At 43.7% G+C, this 20046-nt stretch overlaps 1 protein-coding gene and 1 long non-coding RNA gene across 8 annotated transcripts in view; one reads left to right on the forward strand and one right to left on the reverse strand.

Moving 5' to 3' along the window:
* Nucleotides 1-12275, forward strand: part of RAB11FIP4 (RAB11 family interacting protein 4) — a 112670-nt gene extending 100395 nt beyond the window's left edge. For 6 of the 7 annotated variants that reach the window (XM_039716420.1, XM_039716421.1, XM_039716424.1 and 3 more), the window contains 11 exons: nucleotides 953-1144; nucleotides 2652-2786; nucleotides 4201-4236; nucleotides 5131-5230; nucleotides 5638-5741; nucleotides 6243-6383; nucleotides 6923-7004; nucleotides 7345-7482; nucleotides 7937-8095; nucleotides 8413-8556; nucleotides 10360-12275. In XM_039716420.1, the coding sequence (XP_039572354.1) occupies nucleotides 953-1144; nucleotides 2652-2786; nucleotides 4201-4236; nucleotides 5131-5230; nucleotides 5638-5741; nucleotides 6243-6383; nucleotides 6923-7004; nucleotides 7345-7482; nucleotides 7937-8095; nucleotides 8413-8556; nucleotides 10360-10476 (1348 nt within the window). In that variant the 3' untranslated portion in view covers nucleotides 10477-12275. The remainder of the gene's footprint in view (nucleotides 1-952; nucleotides 1145-2651; nucleotides 2787-4200; nucleotides 4237-5130; nucleotides 5231-5637; nucleotides 5742-6242; nucleotides 6384-6922; nucleotides 7005-7344; nucleotides 7483-7936; nucleotides 8096-8412; nucleotides 8557-10359) is intronic. The other variant, XM_039716422.1, reaches the window with a different exon arrangement.
* A 141-nt stretch (nucleotides 12276-12416) lies between these two features.
* LOC120505671 lies at nucleotides 12417-18363 on the reverse strand. The gene is made up of 3 exons (XR_005628268.1): nucleotides 14876-18363; nucleotides 14325-14698; nucleotides 12417-14147 (listed from the first exon to the last, which is right to left on the reverse strand). It is a non-coding gene; the product is annotated as an uncharacterized LOC120505671 (long non-coding RNA).
* Between the last annotated feature and the right edge of the window lie 1683 nt (nucleotides 18364-20046).

Genomic DNA, 20046 nt, shown 5'->3' on the forward strand with positions numbered 1-20046 from the left:
GAAGTTTGTTTGTAAGAACTTTTTTTGTGAATTTACTGGCTTGTCTGTTTGACTGCCTCACCAAGCTAGGAGCTGAGCAATTGTGTAAAACACCTGCACTCTGCAGGTGCACTGCACAGGGCAGTCTGGAGTCTGGGCAGGTGAACCCTGTGTACCCTCTGCAGCCACCTTGCTCTGTTTTATTGGATTTGATGTGCTCAAAACTGCTCTGCCAGCTGCTTTCCTGTGGTGCCTGACTTTGCTGGTCTGTTTACTTACGTGCCCTCTTTCTCTGAAGTCACTGGGTCCTGTTACTCCCTACCCATTTAACATCATTTTAGGTACTTTTTTGGTAGCTAGACAGCCTTTTCTTGTGGTCCATATCTCCTCTGCAAGACAGAATTTGTCCTGATGGAAGGAAGGGCAGGACCCCAGCCTCCATTAGTCACTTCAGTAGCTTTAGTGACTCTCTGGTAAATGCTGAGCAGAGGTTTCTTTCTGAGCACACAGAGGAGAGTGGCTGGAATTGCTGGGGTGTGGGAGAGGGTGTATCTGAATTACTGGGAAACTCTCTGATTGTGGAATAGAGTGACAGCCTCTGCCTTTTACACGTTCCTCTCACTATCCCATGCATCTCAGAGCTGTCTGCATGGTTCCTGCATTCAGAGCAGAAATCCCCATGTGGTCTTCACATGGAAGTGGTGGCTGAGGATCATCAAAGTGTGCTCTCTAAAACAAAATGGTTTGTGTTGATCCAAACTTATCACACAGGTACCTTGTTGGTAGATTCTCATGCTCTTGTTTCTCAAGGCACACTGCCAGCTGCATATCAGGTACATTTAGCACTTCAGGGCTTTAACACAAAGGTGGTTTACAGCTTCAAGGAGGGGACAGCCTGTGAAGGTGGAAGGTTCCATGTGAGGTGAGGTGCTGTCAAAGTCGGCCTTCGAGATGTTTTGACCTCTTGTTTCAGGTCAAGTCCTCACAACCCTTCTGCAGCATCTGACCTCTCCACTTATTCCACCGCCTCCCTGATCAGTAATGAAGAACAGTTTGAAGACTATGGGGAAGGAGATGATGTGGATTTTACTCCCAGTAGCCCATGTCCTGATGATGAGACCAGAACCAACGCCTACTCTGACCTTGGCTCATCTGTATCTTCCAGGTTGCTTCTTATTCATTAACAAACAATTTTCATTTTTATTCTTCTCTGACCATAGCAGAGTTTACACTGGTTAGATAGACTCACCTTAAAAGCAAAATATTATCAGTTCATTTCCTGCCTTCTAATTGACAGACTGCATGTAATAATAAGAGCTATAGCAAATATGTTGTTTCTGATAACCTCTGTTGGGTTCTGTTGAAATAACTGGGCTATTTCGCTTGTAAAGATTTCTTTCTAGTGCAGACAATAATTCCTCAGTTCAGGGCTAGTATTGGAAGGGATTTGCTGCAAAGGAAACCAATGTAGCATTATGTACCCACCCTGCTATAGTGAAGACTTACAAGAGAGCTGTTTCCGTTTAGCATTCTGATACTGCAAATCCTTAGCACTAATCTGTGAGGGGAACTGCTGCAATATCTTCAGGGGGTTATTTGAAACAAGCATCCTATTGACTTGGAATGTCTTGGGAAACATAAGCAAGTAGCTGCTGTCTGTTAGGAGCAACAAATCCACAGCAGTGCCCTTGCCTTCTGTGTGTATCCTCAGTCTCTGCAGCTCTTAGGTCTTGTGGCCAAGGCAGGTCCAGATTGTCCAGTCGTTCCCTCAGGCAAGGGAGTGGGTGAGCAGGGTTGGGAAGAGCTGAGCATGAAGGTTCTCTAGGATTAGTCTGCTTGGATCAATAGCCCATGGAGGTCTTGTCTTCATCGCTAGTGCAGGACAAGCTCACTGCATCCTTCTGTTCTGCATGCAGCCCCACGTGCTCCCTGTGCTTCCAGCATTTCTGCAATCCAGCCTGGCCACGTCTCTTGCATGCAAAGCCAGACCCCTCTCCACTGCCCCTTCATGGTGATGGCTCGTGTCTTTCATCCCCTCTTTCCTCAGGTTTATGCAGCACTTTCATTCTCATTCCTGGGGCTCAGTGCACATCATGCCATGATTGCTGTATTTTATTTGAGTTTATTTTCTCTTTATCATGCCAAGAGGTACTGTTATCTCCTCTGTAGACCTGTGTCCACTTCTCCCTTCCTCCTCATTCCAGAGTTCCTATCATCCTATCATCTGAGGGGGTTCATGTGACTTCCTACCAGACCACTGTTCTTCATATTCCTGCCTTTCTCTTGGAGAGAAGACTCTTCAGGTTGCATGCCAGGCTCTAGTGGGAAGATGGGCAAGATGAGAGTGGAGCATTGCTGAGGCTGAATATACTCCTGTAGCTGCCTTTGCTATGTGCATCACAGTGACCACATGTACCTTTTGCTGTTCTTTTGGTCACCCAAACTGATTCTTTACACAGCCACCCAGAAACATCCACATCCTCTGGAAGGCCTCAGCTCAGGTGGACTTACCCTAAGAGTAGCACTCGCCATCATCAGCTCTGACATAGATGAGCTGTGATTAGAGATGGTTCTTCAAGTCCCTCATCTGTGATTCTGACACACAGTCACGAGGAGAACCTGTTGTGGGTTGGTTACTACAGCCAGTAACATCTCTCCTTTCCTGCAAACAGTGCTGGCCAAACCCCCCGAAAAATGAGACATGTTTATAACAGCGAGTTACTGGATGTTTACTGCTCACAGTGCTGCAAAAAGATAAATCTCCTCAACGATTTGGAAGCCAGGCTGAAAAACTTGAAAGCAAACAGGTAAGCAGCCTATTGCACTGCTTTTGGCAATGCCCCCTTGACATGGGACTGGCTGATAGCGGGAGGAAAGGGAGAGGAAGCCCTTTCCCTTCTGTGTCCCATTCCATCTTACACGTGTTCTTACAAAACAGTAAGAAATTTAGACTTGCATATGTAGCCTAAATCAAAATGCTTTTCTTCATCAGCTGTTAAATATTTTTCTTATTTAAGGTGCAGATATCATTGCTAAACTCAAATATTTTAACCAATGAGCTCTTTGATTGCAGAGTGAGAATGATATTTCAAGGATTTTTTCTCAGGAAGTGGGCTCCACTGTGCTGCTTAGTGCAGATCTACAGTTAGCTCCTGCTTTCTCCAGGTGGGAAGGAGGGATCTCCAGATCCTTGGCTAATGCACATAACCCTACATATACCTCTCCTAAAGCTACTGGTCAGCAGAGGTACTTGGCTTCTCTGGGATTTTTTTTGTGATGTCAGCAAAACTTTGAAAAATGATAAATTCTATGGCAGAAATTATTTTTGGAGTTCTTTACAATTTCAGCCTTTTCCTTACGTTTCTCTCTCTGCCACTCCATTGCTCCTAAGCTGTGCTGAGCACTTAGAAAGTGCTTCTAACAATCACCTAGAGTTTTTGAAGGGAATTATTTGGTGGGATTTTAGCTCCCCCTAGAAACTGGATGTGAGTCCTGCCTGTTGGCATAATCCTTGGGACGGAGCACACTGCCCTGCTGCTTCTCGTGATGCACAGCAGTGTGGAACTTGCCATGAACAATGTTCCTGCCCTAGCAAGGAGTCTGCCAACATCCAGACCATGGCCAGCCAGGGCTTTGGGAATTTTCCAAGGGAGGCAGGAAATGCCTGACCAAGAGCTGTGTGTGTGCACACAGAGATGTGACATCCTCTTACCGAGACATGCAGCAGGATATTTTGGTCTGGTTCCAGTGCTGTGTGCAGCAAGGGGTCTTCATTTAGATAGCACCAGTCTCTGGCTGCATAAGGGAGCTGTAAAAATGGAAAGACCTCAGTTCCTGTGCTGAACTGGGAAGCGTTATGGGGAAGGATAAACTAACTGTTCATAAAATCATCTAAAAACTGGAAATCCAGAATAAATGTCCATCACTAACTTGGTGTCCCTTTGTGGTGTTTCTAATGTTAGATTCTCTGATTTACACTGACAAATCTCTGCTACATGTAACAGTATTTGCAAATTGACTTATTAATGATCACAGTAATTTGTGGCTTCACTCATCTTTGCGTTCCTAGTAATTGCAGCTTTTGATTCCGTTGTTAAAGAATATTGTTTTACAGAATCATCTTTTGAGTAGGCTAAAAAAGTCCATTATATTTCATTGTGCAATTGAAACTGAATCAAATAAGTGTCTAATTCCTATATCATTCCTTCTGTATCCATGTAGCCCTAACAGGAAAATATCAAGCACAGCTTTTGGAAGGTAAGAGTCTACAAGTTTTGTATGAATATTTGTGGAATCAGCCATAACAATTCCATAAGTGGGAGTGGGAGACAAAAGTAGGAATAATTTTAGAAAAACAAAAATGTACCAAAATAAGTTTTTAAGGGAGGGGGCCTGTGTTTGGGTATGAATGTTGCCCCTGTTACTCTTGGAGCAGGCTCCTGAACTGGAAAACAGCTCTGTTAAAAATATAGATAGTTTTTGCTTCCTTGTCTGCCAAATGTATTCCTGTGTACTGCTATTTCATCAGTCCAGCTACTGCTTCTTTAACCCTCATAATGTGGGCCTTGCTGCTGTTGCCAAAATGTGACGGAAAGCAGGAGCACCCCTTTAAAAAGGACATACAGAATTGTCATCTTCCTTTGATTGAGTGAACCAGCCCTGGTCTGGGGGGGCTGTAAGGTTCAAGGACGTTTTAGATAATCTCCAGTGTTACATATTCTGACTCTCTTCTGCAGTGGGAACTGCTTGATATTTCATTTTTTCTGGTTTTTTGAAGTTCTTACTGTATGAAATTTTCTAGCTTAACTGTACCAACCAATGTGCAGTGGTGACCTTATTTTAAATTTGTAATAAGGCAAATATGATTCAGTGCTTAGTGTGAATAAGACTTAAGTATTTTTAAAACTATGTTAATGCTAGTGGCAGATCCTATCAAATGCAACAAAGAACTCACTCCATAGAACTAATGTCATTGACTGTGCTCAGTATGACTTCATTTAGCTACCAGTCTCTTGTAAGACTTGGGCTTAAACAGTTGTAATTATCACTGAAATGATTGCACACATTTTACCATGGATGTTCAACGTCTGAAGCCAGACTCTTTGTCCTCCCTCCTCATCAAGCAAAATAATGATCCTTCTGATCTTTCAGACAACTCTTCCACAACAGTAACTTCAGCAGCAGTAATGGCAGCACAGAAGACTTGTTCAGAGACAGTATAGACTCGTGTGATAATGATATCACTGAAAAGGTGAGAATCTCTGTGCCCTGTGAGTAATGTACCCAGCCAATCCTGCTGGAGCTCAGTATCAGGGGATCGAGGTCTTGCTCAGAATTGCCCATGATCTGAAGTAGCTTATTTCAAAATGTCCTTGATGTTTCATTACTATTACAACTTTGCTTGGCAGTAACACAAGAACTGAGCAAGCACAGATCTAGGCATTGTGTTAGGACTTCTTTATGGAGTATTTGCAGTGATCACCTTCAAGGAACATGCAGGGTCTGGGGAACTCAGAAGTGTGGAGCTTAATTTTGTTGCTGGCTTTGCAGAGAAATATGCCCCCTTTTAAAATGGTAGAGTGGCTAAATGGCAGTTAGGAACAGTGAAGGGGTGTTTGAAGAGAGATTCAACTCAGTCTTTTTTGCTTGTCCTTCCAGGTAACGTACCTAGAGAAGAAGGTGACAGAACTGGAGAACGATAGCCTGACAAATGGTGACCTGAAGAGCAAACTGAAACAAGAGAACACTCAGCTGGTTCACAGGTAACAAAGCACAGAGCCAGGTCTCCTCGCCAGCACAGTTGTGGGGAAGGAATATTTCTACCTCTAGAGTATGATCAAGTCTTCTTCCTTAATGCTGACAGATGAAATAAGGGTTCATTTGAGAAGTCCGGGTGGAATAGGGCTGCCTTGCTGAATTTTCAGCAAGAAGAAGCCTGCAGACAAGTGTTTTTGACAGAGATGTTACTGACTTGAACAGAAAAAAACTCTTCTGCTGTAAGAGAGGTTACTCCTGGTGGTTGGGGTTTTTTCCTTGCAAGAGCAGAAGGCTGGGTCTTAGTCTCAGCTTCATGAGACTGAAGGAGTACTAGATGAACTGATACTGCTTAATTCTGTGTTTATTAGTAAATATGAGAGATACTGGGAGAGGTTAAATGCCAAAATAGATGGTGAATTAGAATGAAACAAAGGAGTAGGCAGGAAAGAGAGAGGCAATGAATTTGCTTCTGAAGCTGTTACTTAAATGAGATCTTATTTCCTTAGAGTTCATGAGCTAGAAGAATTATTGAAAGACCAAGAAACTTCAGCAGAACAGACTCTGGAAGAAGAGATAAAGAGACATAGAGAAGCTTACAGCAAGTATGAAAAAGAGAAAGGCACTGAAATTGAACTGCTAAATACAAGGTAATAAACATCTTGATGCCCCTCTGAACAGGGCAAAAGGTCTGCTTTTCTTTGTTTTTACTTTGCTTGTAAATGCAGGCTGTTCTCCAGCAGGCAGTGCACAGATGGTGGCAGGTTGGCAGCTCTGTAGAGTAGCTCTGCAGTCACATGTCTAATGCCCAAAAGCTTGGAGGATGCTTTACATTAATGCTTTAATCCACGTGGCCCATGTACACAGCTTAACTGGATATTTGGCACAGACTCAAGGAGGGAACTGTGACCAGTTCTAGCAAACGTTTGTGCCTGCATTTGTTTTTTACAACTTATGTTTTTTCATCTACCTGTTGTTAGGAGCACAAGAATGTGAGGGTCAGTGTAGCATTTTGGGCCTTAGAACTGAACAAGCAAAAATGCACGTTAAAAAGTGCTGTGATTAGAAAGATTTTCCCTGTTTGGTCTTTGTATCAAGTTGCAAGTGAGATGGCTTTTTAGAGCATGCTATTGTGCATGTCTATGTTCTTGAAGAGGTATTTGCTGTAAGATTTTTGTTATTAACACAGGGTTCAGCAACTGGAAGAAGAAAATGGTGATCTGAAAAGCACTGTCACACGGCTGAAATCCCAAACAGAGAGATTGGATGAGGTAACAAAACTCCTGAGTCCTTGAGCAATTTAACAGCAGTTTATGTAAGAGCAAACTCTTACAGTGCTTGGCCCAGCTTCTTAAATTTTCCTTCCCTAAACAAGATTATTAATGAAATTGGAACACTGGTCGCCTTTAGGGGCAGGAACATCCTGAGACACAAGGCAGTTTATGGCCAGCTGTGCCTGTAGCTCCTGTTGTGAAGCTGAGCTGTGTCCTGCTCCTGGCAGCCTGTTCTGAAGTGCCCCTGGGGTGCCCCTGTTCTGAAGTGCCCCTGGGGTGCCCCTGTTCTGAAGTGCCCCTGGGGTGCCCCTGTTCTGAAGTGCCCCTCTCGTTCCAGGAGAGGCAGCGCATGTCAGACAGACTGGAGGACACAAGCCTGCGACTGAAGGATGAGATGGATTTGTACAAGAGGATGATGGACAAGCTGCGGCAGAACAGGCTGGAGTTCAACAAGGAGAGGGAAGCCACGCAGGAGGTAAGTGTGAAGAGGGATGCAAGACCAGGCAGTTTCATATCACCTGTATAGAAGCCCTGGTGAGAAGGAATGGGCAGACAGGATGAGCACTGAGAACACCATGTCCAGTCAAGCTGTTGCTGGATTGTGTTTCTGTGGGAAGGGTGCCCGGAGAGCAATGAATGCTGCAAGAATACTTAAAAAGTGCCAATCTCTGACCCAAAGGCTTACAGCTCTTGGAGAGGTGTGTGCCCTAACGTTTCCCTCTGTTTGCAAGGGAAATTATGCTTCTCATGCATGAAGCTTAGTGATCACAGCCACTGCCAGCTCTGGGGCTGTTTAGGGGACCTGTGCTTGCAAAGGAAGAGGAAGAGGCTGTGTTGTAGGACTGTGGCCTCAGGGAGTGCTTCTGCTGGAGTAGAGGGGGCTGTTTGCAGGGAGGGCTGCACAGACAGGGCCTCTTTGCTGCCCACAGCTCATCGAAGACCTGCGGAAGGAGCTGGAGCACCTGCAGCTCTACAAGCTGGAATGTGAACGTCCTGGGCGCGGGAGAAGCTCTTCCTCCAGCCTGAGTGAATTCAACGCCAAAACCAGAGAGGTGGAAATGGAGCATGAAATAAAACGGCTGAAGCAGGTGAGCAGGGAAGGCCTCTCAATCTACATCAAATGTACAGGAATACGTTGAAAAATGCAAGCCCAAGTACTCTGCCTTGAGATTTTGTCCCCCCTTTCTCACACAAGCACAAGAGCCTTGTTGCTTCCATGCAGAACTTCTTTGCACTGGTGATGTAAATTGTGCCCCAGGAAAATTCAGGCAGGGAGGCCTTGTCACTGGAGGTAAGAGTTGTGGCAGCTTCACCCTCACTGTGTCATCCAGGCTACCTGTGATGTTAAAATATTTTTTTAATGAAAGAAGAACTTAAAAGACCATGTCTTTTCATCCTTGAATAGGAGAATCAGAAACTTCGTGACCAAAATGATGATCTTAATGGACAGATTCTAAGCCTCAGTCTTTATGAAGCTAAAAATCTCTTTGCAACACAAACAAAAGCCCAGTCACTGGCTGCTGAAATCGATTCTGCATCAAGAGATGAGGTAATGTGCTTTTCTAATCAGCAATCAGATATTACATCCAAGAATTTTCAATGTAATTGACTGTCGAGGTTGACCTATCTGAAGTTGACAAATGAACAGCAGAAAATTCTGCTTTGCTAAGAGTTCAAGGATGTTAGAAGATTACCTTAAATCTAACACTATTTTGGTATCCTTATGTTATAACTCTCCCATTTCTCTCTCAAAAGAATTTGAATTATTAGGATCACCGTGAACTGTTTTGCAGTTCTAACATCTTGTACCTTGCAGAGTAATGTGAAAGTATGATATTAATTTCATACAAAAATGGCCATTGCTATTACTTAAATTTTTACTTTCTGTTCTAGATTTAGGTCTATGTTACTTCAGTAACAAGGTCTCACTTATATATTTGAACTATATATTCCCTGTAGCAGAGCTGAATTCTTGGAGAAAGTAACTTCTGTGCAAATAATAACTTGGTAGTGTTTGAAAGATATTCTGGGAAACCTGTTTGTATGTGGGCTGAGTCCAGCTGGTGTAGCTTCCTCTGAGCTCCAGGACAGATTGTGAGATCAGGCCAGTGGATACATGAGAGCTCCCAGGGAAGAAGACAGGTTAGTGGTGAAGGAGATCAAAGGAATGGTTTGTCCTTGATGCTCTATCTTTTCCAGACAGAACTTCCCATTTCTTCATCAAGAAAAGTTGTGAGACAGAAAAGTCCTTTCTACCCAGTCTGTACTGGACTGACCTGTCAGCCTTAGCTCCTGGGCAGGCCCTTGAAGTGAAGGCCCTTGAATCATATATTTGAGAACTTAATTTCTTGCTGAACCAGAGCACTGTGAAGAAAGGCTGTTTACTTGTGGAGCTCTAATTAGGTAAAAGCAAACTGGCTTTTGCTATTGTCAAGAAAAATTTGACTTTGTCCCTCTCAGTCTCGTGGCTCTGGCTCATGTGAGGAGTATCCAGCACTCCCTCTTTAAAGGAGGAAACTACCTGAAAGCTGTGGCCCAGACTCAGCAAAACGTCACAGACCTGCACAAACTGTTCCCATTGTGCCATTTTTCCTGCATGATCAGAACAGAGGTAACAATCTGCAGATTCAGGGTGGGACTTCTGTGAAGTCCTATGAAAATGGCCAGGCAAGTAACATGAGCTTTAGGAGGATTGGGGGCTCTGACATGCCTTGGCAGCTTTTTCAGTTTGGCATTAAACATTGAGATAAAAAGCAAAGCAGTCTTCAACTGTAGAGAGGTTGAGGGGCCTTCTACAGCCCAAAAATCTGGTGAAACACATGTGTTTAATACAGAACATTGAATAGCAAGTGGGTTGTTCTTGTGGAGTATGTAGTGGTTGTTTTGGGGATTTTTTTGAGAGAGAGTATGCACATGATCCAGAGGAAACACAAGTTTTTCCTGGTGCAAAACACTGAAATATTTGTTCTGTTCAGCAGCCTTTCATGCAAACAACTTTAGATTTCAGTAGTTATGAAATATAGAGTATCATGAAGCCCTTGCTCTGAGATGAAGCATTTGATCCATGGTATGGATGCAGGATGGATTGGCATGTTAGGTGGGGAACTTGTTTCAAATGACCTGCCAGAAGATCCCTGGAGATGACTGTTCAGCACCTTCTTTGATAGCAAAGACCTGTAACATACAGAATTGTTTCTAATACAGATACAGGGAGGAGCTGGATTTAGAAAATGTGTCACAAAAGGAATTAGTGATCCTGAGCAGGCACTGGTCTCTCACTTGTCTCAGTTTCAGGCTGCTACATAAATTACTGAGAATATTTCAGGAGTAACTTGGAAATGTTGTGTTTTAGCTCATGGAAGCCCTCAAAGAACAGGAAGAGATAAATTACAGATTGCGACAGTATATGGACAAGATAATTTTGGCAATCCTGGACCACAATCCATCTATCTTGGAAATAAAGAATTGAAGAGAATATGAGAAGGAAAAGCAGCAACTGCCTGATATTTCTGCACATGCCACTGGATCTAAGCAGCACTCCGATACTGTAAATGAATCTATAAATTATATAATACACACTAGGTGTGAGTGTGGGTGCACGGGTGTGTTATATGATGTTGGTACACTGTTATTTGTCATTGAATTGGCTTGGTTAGACTTTCCATGCACTTTCAATACCTGTGATGAGATGGATACTGTATATTAATGTAATAACAATATAACTGGATCATGCTGTTTTAGATACTGGACAAAATGACTCTACCTCTAGTTGTAAAGGTAAAAATAGACAATGGAAACATATGGATGTGGCCCTAACTTTAGGAGCAAGAATTTTTTTCTTTGTTCTTCCTGGAATTTGGGTACCACAAGCCAATTGACATACCCAGGTTCAGTTCCTGACTGGTGCTGACTGTGTAATTTCCTATTTTATTTAGTTTTAGTACTTAAACCACACATCAGATTAAAAACAAACTAACAAAAAACCCCAAAACACCCAAAAACACAACGAAACCCCACAAAATTTGGGAAAAGACACAAAGTAAATGGGAAGGAAAGAAGATACTGCAGAATTTTTGCTATTTATGAAAAATCACCATCCATTTGTTTGCCACTGTCAACACCAAGTGTTTTTCATGTAAAATCACTTTGGAGCCTGCTTTCAGATGCTCTGAGCCTGCTCTCTATCTAGTGTGTGTGCATGTGTGTTTTTTTATGCCAGGGTTCCTGTAGCATTGAGGCAAAGAGGTTTCAAATCTGTTCCCCTATTTTCAGGGGTGTATTATGGGCCATTAAGATGAATTCTGGGATTCTTCCCCTTCCCCTCACCCTGATTTTAAAGATTTCCCTGAAGGAACACATTCCAGTTCTTAAAAAAAAAACACAAAAAAGAAACAGAACAAAAAGTATTTGCATGAAATATCTCACCTTAGGGGGAGGAGGAGGACCAGCCCTCGACATGACGTGCTGAGTTGCTTTCCCACCCCAGACAGCTGCACTCCTTTGGGAATGGCATTTTCTGGGTGGGCTGTGCAGAGGAACTGCTGGTCCTGGCACAGCAGTGGAGGACAGTCTGATACAGAGTGGCTTCTACCTGTAGGGCAGGAAAAAGAAAAAGAAAAGAGCTTCATCTTGCAGGAGTTGCCAGTCCATATGTGCATACACATGTGCATATCCAAAGCTCTGAGTAGGGAGCACATCCCAGTTTAGATGAGCAGTTGTGCAGGTGCTTAACTTGAAGTGTGTACTGCATCTGCTCATGGATGTCAGTGGGACAGAACATTAAGCTTTAAAGTTGAGTGTATGCTTAAATGCTGCCTTAAATAGGGATGACTTCAACATGTGCCTGTGTTCTCCAGAGCTGGATCCATACTGTAGGGCTAGGATGTTTTTAATTAATAATGTAGCTTATATAAGGAGCTTATGGAATTATTTGGGTAATTGAATGCTAAAAGCAAATTTTATTCCATGCACTTTTTTTAAAAGTAAAAATTTCACACTTTTGATTCACACCAACTGGCACAGAAAAATCAGCCAGAGTATCTGGCTTTCCCCAGTGCATAGAGATGTTTCCTCTATTGAATACACTCCCCAGAAGAATGTTACAGTAGCAATGACTGTGCTTTTCTGTGTATTTCTTGCTGTTGGCAGTGTCTTGCCCCTAGTATTCTCTTGATGTTTCTCGGTATGTATATGTGATGCATTTTTCCTGAATTTGAATACATAAAACTGTATTCATTTAGGGATGTAAATATATATTTTTTTCTGCAATCTCTGTGCTCTTGCCTTCAGTGATGTGTTACTGGAGTGATGGGAAGCAGGGGATGTACTGAAGTCAGGCTTTCTTGAAGGCAAGAAAATAAAACCAGTTTGTTTCTATGTATCTGCATAGGTAGGTGTAAAGTAAGTGGAAAGAGAGAGGAACCAGAGGAATGACTGGGGGACACAACACCCAGTGCACAAAGGTTGCAGTGCTCTGGGAGAAGTGGGACAGGCTGGTTCAAACACAGGGCTGGCTTCCTGAGGCTCTGGGGTAGTTGGAGGAAATTACCTGGGAATGGTGTAAGATGCAACACTGCAGCAGCTTCTGTTTGTTTAGAAAGTAGGTGGAACCCCATGGAAAGCCCACACATCCACCTTTCCCACCTGCTGCTGCTTCTGGATGTGCTGCCCAGAAGGTGGGAGAGGAACAGTTCAGCGAGCTCGGTGCTTCCTGCCTGCAGGACTCCTCACTTGCACTTCAGTGGTGGCATTTCCCTCTGCCTGGTGCTCTTTGTGGGTAGTGCCAGAGACTTTATTCTTTTTGCAGGCCACAGAGAACTCTTCTGCACTGTCAGGAGGTTGTTGCAAACCTGTTGTGACCAGCAGGGCTGGGTGACACAGCAGCCCTGCTTCTGGAGCTGGCTGTGTTGCACTGCTGTCCTGCTCTCATGCAGTGGATTTCAGTTAGAGTGAAGCTGTTGCAGCTGAGGCTGGTGACTGAATGTTTTCCCATAATTATTTTTAAGTAAATTGGACTCTGCTTCAAAATTTCTGTGATCTAAAGCCCATTCCCATTAGGGTGGAACATCAGCAAATGTTGAGGACTGTTGCACTGAAAGCAAAGCCTGTGGACTTGAACAGAAGACATTACTATAAAGAAAGCCAAGTTTTTGTGCAGTTTTTGTGATTGTTGTATGTAGGAGGTGAACAGTCACTAGTAGTGACATGTAGTCACTGAATCTGGCTGATATCCCAAAAGGAATGTTCTAGCCAAGGGTACTCAGCAGTGGAAATTTCTTAAAACTTGCAGGACTTCTTGTTCAGCTCTGTACCCAGCTGTGTAAGTATTTAGAAACTCTTCCTTGCTCCAGTGTTTGCATTTGAAGAGATGTCTTACCACCATGTTGGTGGTGTTTGTAGCCGTGTTTTATTGTGTAAAGGAGGTATCTGCTCCTGTGGGGCCCTTGGTGTGGTACTGCCATCTGTTACTGTGGAAATCATATCCAGATACTTACTGTGTTTGACAAATAATGTGAGTTGGAGGTGGGAGAGGCATTTCACTGGCAGATATATTTTCCTCTAAGGTATCCACCTCTAAAAATACTAATTAGCAATTGCATTCTTAGACTGAGTAACTGCAGATATTAGACCAACTCATCTTGCAATTCAAGCCCTGGAGAACCCTTTTATCCCAGAAAAGAAGTCATTGTGTTTTATGACATGCAGGTAATTTGGTAATAAAGGATCACTTGATGGCTCACTGGGGCAGGGAGAAGAGTAATCTGATACCAGTGTTGCAGAGAGTGCATAATTTGATCAAGTGTCAGACACTGGCAGAACAGACAGGAGATAGTGTCTCCCCAATTGCAACAACTTTGCTGTCTGTTCTCTGATAAATTTCTTACTTCTTTGCTGTGGACATCCTTTGTTCTCTCAGGCTGGCCAGAAAAGTACAGCCTGCCTCTGTCAGTGTTACTGTTGGTGGAACAAGGGCCTCCCTTCCCTTCGTAAATCACTGCAGACACAGAAACGTGGTATCATCTTCTAGCAATACACAGATGCAGTGAACACTCCTGTGTCAAACCCAAGGTTACATTTAACCCTTGGGAATGCAAACAATCCCAGTTACTGTATCTTGATCTGTTCCTTGGTTCATTTGACCTTAGATTCTGAAAAGCTGGGTAAATCACTTCAGACACAGAAACGTGGTATCATCTCCTTCTAGCAATACACAGATGCAGTGAACACTCCTGTGTCAAACCCAAGGTTACATTTAACCCTTGGGAATGCAAACAATCCCAGTTACTGTATCTTGATCTGTTCCTTGGTTCATTTGACCTTAGATTCTGAAAAGCTAAATGATATTCTGGACAAACCTGTTGCAAACCACTACAGGTATTTCTGGACAGTGGAAAAAAAAAGACTGGCTTTTGGCTAGAAGCTGCTAATCCCACACAAGGTACTGCAGAAAAATTACCTCTTTCAAAACTTGCACTTAAAGAGTACCTGAAATGTAGTCTCTCAATTTTTTTTCTGGTATTGGCTGCTTCCCTCCAGACTCCAGTCTTCAGCTGCTGCCTAGTTCTGATTTCAGAATGATGCTGAATCAAAACTGCTTTGATATCAAAAGACAATTTTTCAGCTTTTTGAATAGCTTCTGTTTAAGACTGAAGCTGTTAAAGAATTTTTCTTTAAATGCAACATTGATGAACCTGATATTGGCTGCTTCCCTCCAGACTCGTCTTCAGCTGCTGCCTAGTTCTGATTTCAGAATGATGCTGAATCAAAACTGCTTTGATATCAAAAGACAATTTTTCAGCTTTTTGAATAGCTTCTGTTTAAGACTGAAGCTGTTAAAGAATTTTTCTTTAAATGCAACATTGATGAACTGTAACTATCCCATCTATTTTAAAGGAATTTTAAATATGCAAATGTGTAGGAAGTTTCAAAGAAACCCAGCATGCAATGAACTTTTGTTGCCAACTTTCCTTTCACGGTCTTTGGGAAAAAATTCAGATAGTTCTCAGCCAGCTCTGTAGGGAGTTGAACACAGCATTATTAATTCTCAAAGATGTGTATCAACAAATATTTTTCTGTCTGAGTGCAGCAATGCTCCATTTACTTTGGTAGAACTGCATTGCTCTCCAGAGAGGATCTAGACCGACAGTATTTAGGCTCCCTAATCTGGCTTGGAAATGAGGGCTTGGAGCTGATGTATAAACACACATTGTGGGCTCTACATGAGGCACTGCTCACTGGTCTGTGCATCACAGTGCCCGTGACATGTGATGAGTCTAAAAACTAGAATTTACAAATAAAATAATGGGGTTTTTACATTCTTTAATGGCAGTGAATATGCAGTGGTTTTCTCTTAAAACAAATACTGTATGGTGTGGTCTGAGGGATTTTTTTCCAAGGAAGGAAGGAAGTAGCAGCTGATCAAACACTTGCCAAATCAGTGGCTTGGCTTATACTGATTTAAGTAAAAACTTGACTCAGACTTTAACTGAGCAGCTCCTGCTGTAAGCAGCAATGCTCATATTCATGTCAAGTCATTTGTTAATCAAGAAATACTGTCAAGAAGTCATGACTGGTTGGTTTTAGACAACATAGTACCACAGTTCTGACATTTTGTTCCTTTGCATCTCAGTATTTTTGAATTCAAAATAATGATCCTAGGAGCAGTTTGCTGTTAAATCATGCATAGGTTTCTAGTTAATGAAACTCTGCATGTAGCTTTAGAGTTTGATGAAGATTGCAGTCAGTGCTGGGTCTGAATCCTGTCATTCTGCATAGTGCACTGGGAGTTGGTCTGATGTGCAAGAGAGTTGTTTCTTTCTGGGGCCTCAGCATTCTGTTGACATTTACATTCTTGGTCTTTTCCCCAGCTACCACTGAGTGTGTGCCTTGGGGCAGAACTTTGAGCAGATGGGAGGGACAAATTCAATATTCTTGGCTTCAGGGTGACCTTAGCTACCAAGGCAAGAATTTCAGTCCTGTCTTTATACCAGGCCAGTCCTGTCCTTGCCTTTTTTGTGGTTGTGTCCCATGTACGTGACAAAACGTTGTAGCTGGTTCTCATGGCATACAAGCAGGTAGGGTGAGTAGGTGATCCAGGGGAGGGATCCTGGGATGTGCCTCGGTCTGTGCAGCTGTCCCACTGCACGCTCTGCTGACGCTCTGGAGGCTCAGGCTGCAGCTCAGCGTGGCCAGCACAGGGCAGAGCTCACAGCAGCAGCCCCTGAGGATCTGCAGGCACCGTCTGCAGGCAGGGCTACCACAGCTTGCCACAGTGTGGAGCCAGCTGACGGCTCCTGGTGTTCTCTGCGCTTCAGCTTGCTGCCTTCACTGGGGCTTCTGTTCGGCTGCAAGAGCAGGACCTGCTCAAACACACTGTTAGACTGATTCGTTTTTACTTAAACTTTAAACCTAATGAAAACATTAGCAAACATGGCCTTCTGCATGTAATTTGGACAGCTTAGCCCTGGAATGGAGGTGCTGTGAGTGGAGCAGCTGTGCCACCTGAGCTGTCGGCTCTGCTGTCACTGTTCTGGGGGACACATCTGTGCAGGGCTAAGGGGGCTGCAGACACTCCTCCTCCCAGTGAGGAACTCACACTCCCCAGCATCAGCCCTGATTTATTTACTACTTTATCCATAGCTAAATTATTCTGACTTTGGAGAAAGGACATCAGAAGGAGAACCAAGAATTTAGTATCCTGTGAATACTTCAGTACACTACAGGGCAGTAAATGTTGCACTGATATATATTTAAATGCTGAGACATTTTGAGAATTACTGTAAAATCCGTTGTGAGAGCCATTTGTTTTTCTCTGTTGCACAGACTAGTCACTTTTTTTGCATGGTTACATATTTTAGTACTTGTGCCTTTTACTTCTCTCTTGTGAAGATACATTTTATTTTCACATTTTATCATCTGGTTTTGGACACTTTTTATATACACTTCTTTAATCATCTGGTTTCTTGTAATGTACATGTGTATATATAAAATAGATCAGATTTGTATTCATGTGCCTCTGAGATGTAAAAAATATTCATTTTGTACAGGTTTTTTTAGAAGCACTAGGTCATGGTCTAAATTACGTAGCAAATGAAATTTAACATAATTAGCAGTTCTTTGTCTTCTTTTAGGAATGTTGTGTCAGATGGTTGGTCTCTTGTAAGGCAATGTCACACACATTCTGCAGATTTATTGTTTTAGTATTGTTTTGAGACCCACTTGTTGGCTTAAGTTAATTCAAAATAATAAAACACTTAATTAAATGTTACAGTCCTGACTTGGTGATTATAGTTTTTATTTCCATTAAAGCAAATTTGCTTCCTTTTATACTTGAAATGGGCACCAGACCAAAACCTCATTTGAACACATTGCTCATTTCAGGTTAATTTCTGTTCTGGGATTATTTTTGTGGGATCAGGCAAGTGATTTACTTTGACCATTGAAATGGAAAAAGAAATAGCATTACCAATTGATAGACTCTCCGTCTTAGAGTGCCTAAAATGCTTTAGTTACTCCTTGTCTTCCCTGCCTGGCTTCTGTGGCAGCGTTTCCTAAGGACAGACCTGGGTCTGCATTCCTCTTGCAGATGTGAGAGGTTGCGTGTCTTGCTCTTCACATTTTGGCAGATGCTGAACAAACTCTTTCCCTTGGGGTTTGTAGCACAGCACTCTCCCACAGCATTTGGGAAGCTGTGCAGGTGCTTTGTGAGCCTGGGCATCTGTAAGTGGCAACGAGGGCCCTGGTGCTAGAAGTGTCCTTCCCTCCTTCCAACCTCTTCTCGAGCTGGTGGTTTCATTTCTGGAGTGTTGACCCTGCTCATGTGATGAGATCCTACAATTGTTCCCTCTCTCACACCTTGTTTATCAATACCCCACTCACCAGCCCCCAGAGAGTGAGATAATAAACTGTGGTAAGTCTGAAGGAAAAAAATCATCAATATCCCCTAAATCTTTAAAAAACAAAGTTTTTATCTGTAAAAGAATATGTTCCACTCTCACAGAGCAGAAATTTTTTTACTGAATTTGACACCTATTTCACAGAATAGGAAGCTGCCATAGAAGCAAGGAGTGGTTTTATTTTTTATTTCAAAGGCTGCTTGGTATGAAAATGAGCAAAGTTCACTTGCTCCATTGTTACTGAAAAAAAGCAGCCAGCAGAAGTGGCATATGACTATTTTAAATCTCATTCTGTAATTTATAACATCAGTGAAGTGATGTCAGTACTGTTGCAATGTGCCATTACACTATTTTCTCTGTATTTTCTTGAAATACTTTTTGGGGACAATAAAACTGTCCCTGCTGATGTGAATCCTTCAGGTAGCTGTAATGTACAATCAGATATGTAAATAAATTCTTTGCTTTCCCTGCATGACTAAAGCATTGTCTGTGATGAGTGACTGATTGTGTCCCTACTTACCTTCCTCCCTGGTCCACCTCTATTTCTGTGCTTCATTTAAAGAAGGATTGCCCAGTTCTGTTCTCACCTGCCCCAACACCAGCTTCATTAACTTTGCATAAGTTACACAGGGAAGATGCTTGCTCAGTACATGCCTTACCTGACATTCACAGTTGTGTTAAATTTCCAAGCCCAAGCTTCACAGGACCAATCCGTTAATGTCTCCACCAGCAGCGCTGCCCTTCTCAATTGATGGGAACTCCAGCTGGGAGCTGTTTGCAGCTTTTTGACTCCAGCTTTTTTATGTGACTGAAATACAATTATTTTCTGACCCGTGTAGCTGACGAGCACGTGCTGTGTCTCCTTCCTTGGGGAGCGGTGAGCTGTCTGCGGGGAGGGCCCAGCCTGGCGCTGTGTCCTGGGGATCCAGTGCTGGCTCTGAGCTGGCACGGCCAGCAGCGACCACCCCAGGGCAGGTGCTGAGGGGAGTCTCACACCTAAACAAAGGCAGCAGCTTCCAGAGGGAGTCCTGAGGGAAAGCTCTGCCATGGGCGGCCCCGGCGAGGCCGAGGCTCCCGGGTGTACCGGGGCCATCCTGGGAGCAGCACCACAGGCTTTGTCCGTGAGGGACCAGGACAGTGCTGGGACACTCTGGCGTGACTGGGAGCAGGACCTGTCACAGGTGCCAGGTGTGCAGACCAGGGGAGACCCTCGGCCTGGCTCAGGCCAGGACTGACCTCAGCCCGCGCTGGCGGAACAGGCTCTGCGTGAGGTGCGAGGGCGGAGGACACACCCAGGGCCTGCTCGACCGACACTCTGAGGTAATTGTTTCTTTTAACCTCCAGTCTGAGCCACCAGACCTGCTGGCTTCTTCTCTGGGCTTTTATTTTAACTGCTGGAGTTAAGACAATAACAAGTGAGGAGCAGCTTAGGTTCCAGATCTGTGTGGAGGGAGGGGAGTGTGCCATGGGCAGGTCCCCACGGGCAGCCAGTCCTGAGCTGGTGTCTGTGGGCACATTGCCCAACGGAGGGGTCCAGTGCTCTGGGAAAATGCTGCTGACAGAGAGGCAGACACTGTCAGCCCAGAGAAATGCTGGATGCTCATTGCTTGGGAAAAAGGGAGCCTTTTTTTATGTGTTGGGGACGCTGCAGGGTGAGGTGTCCCCTCAAGCGGCCCAGTGCAATTCCCTGCCCTGTCCAAGCTGCCTAACAGCATCTCAGATTAAACCATCAGGGCTGGCCTGGGAATGCCAGCAAAGCCCACCCTGACACAGCCACGGGGTGCAGGTGGTTCAGGGATGTGTTTCCACAGGGGATTACATGGGTTTGAAGTTTGACTCCTGAGAAGCTGCTGCTCCCACCCCCAGCCTGCACCTCCAGAGTCACCTCGTGTCCTTGGGCTAACAAAATGTGACCATTTTGCACCTGTGTGAAAGATAGTGAAGGGTGCCAGGGAACCAAGCCTATGGCATATTATTTAAAATACAAAGCAGAGTTTAAGGTGGTAAGATCTCTGCCTCCAGCTGGGCTTGGAGCAAGGCAGAAGAGGAAAGGGAATTTTGAAAAGACTTCACTAGTCAGTTCAAGCCTTGCAGGGCAAATTTTTTCCTTTCAAAAACATGTTGATGGTCTTCAAGTGATCATA

This window comes from Passer montanus, unplaced genomic scaffold (genome assembly GCF_014805655.1).
Source record: "Passer montanus isolate IOZ18808 unplaced genomic scaffold, ASM1480565v1 scaffold35, whole genome shotgun sequence".
NCBI classification, from domain to species: Eukaryota; Metazoa; Chordata; class Aves; order Passeriformes; family Passeridae; genus Passer; species Passer montanus.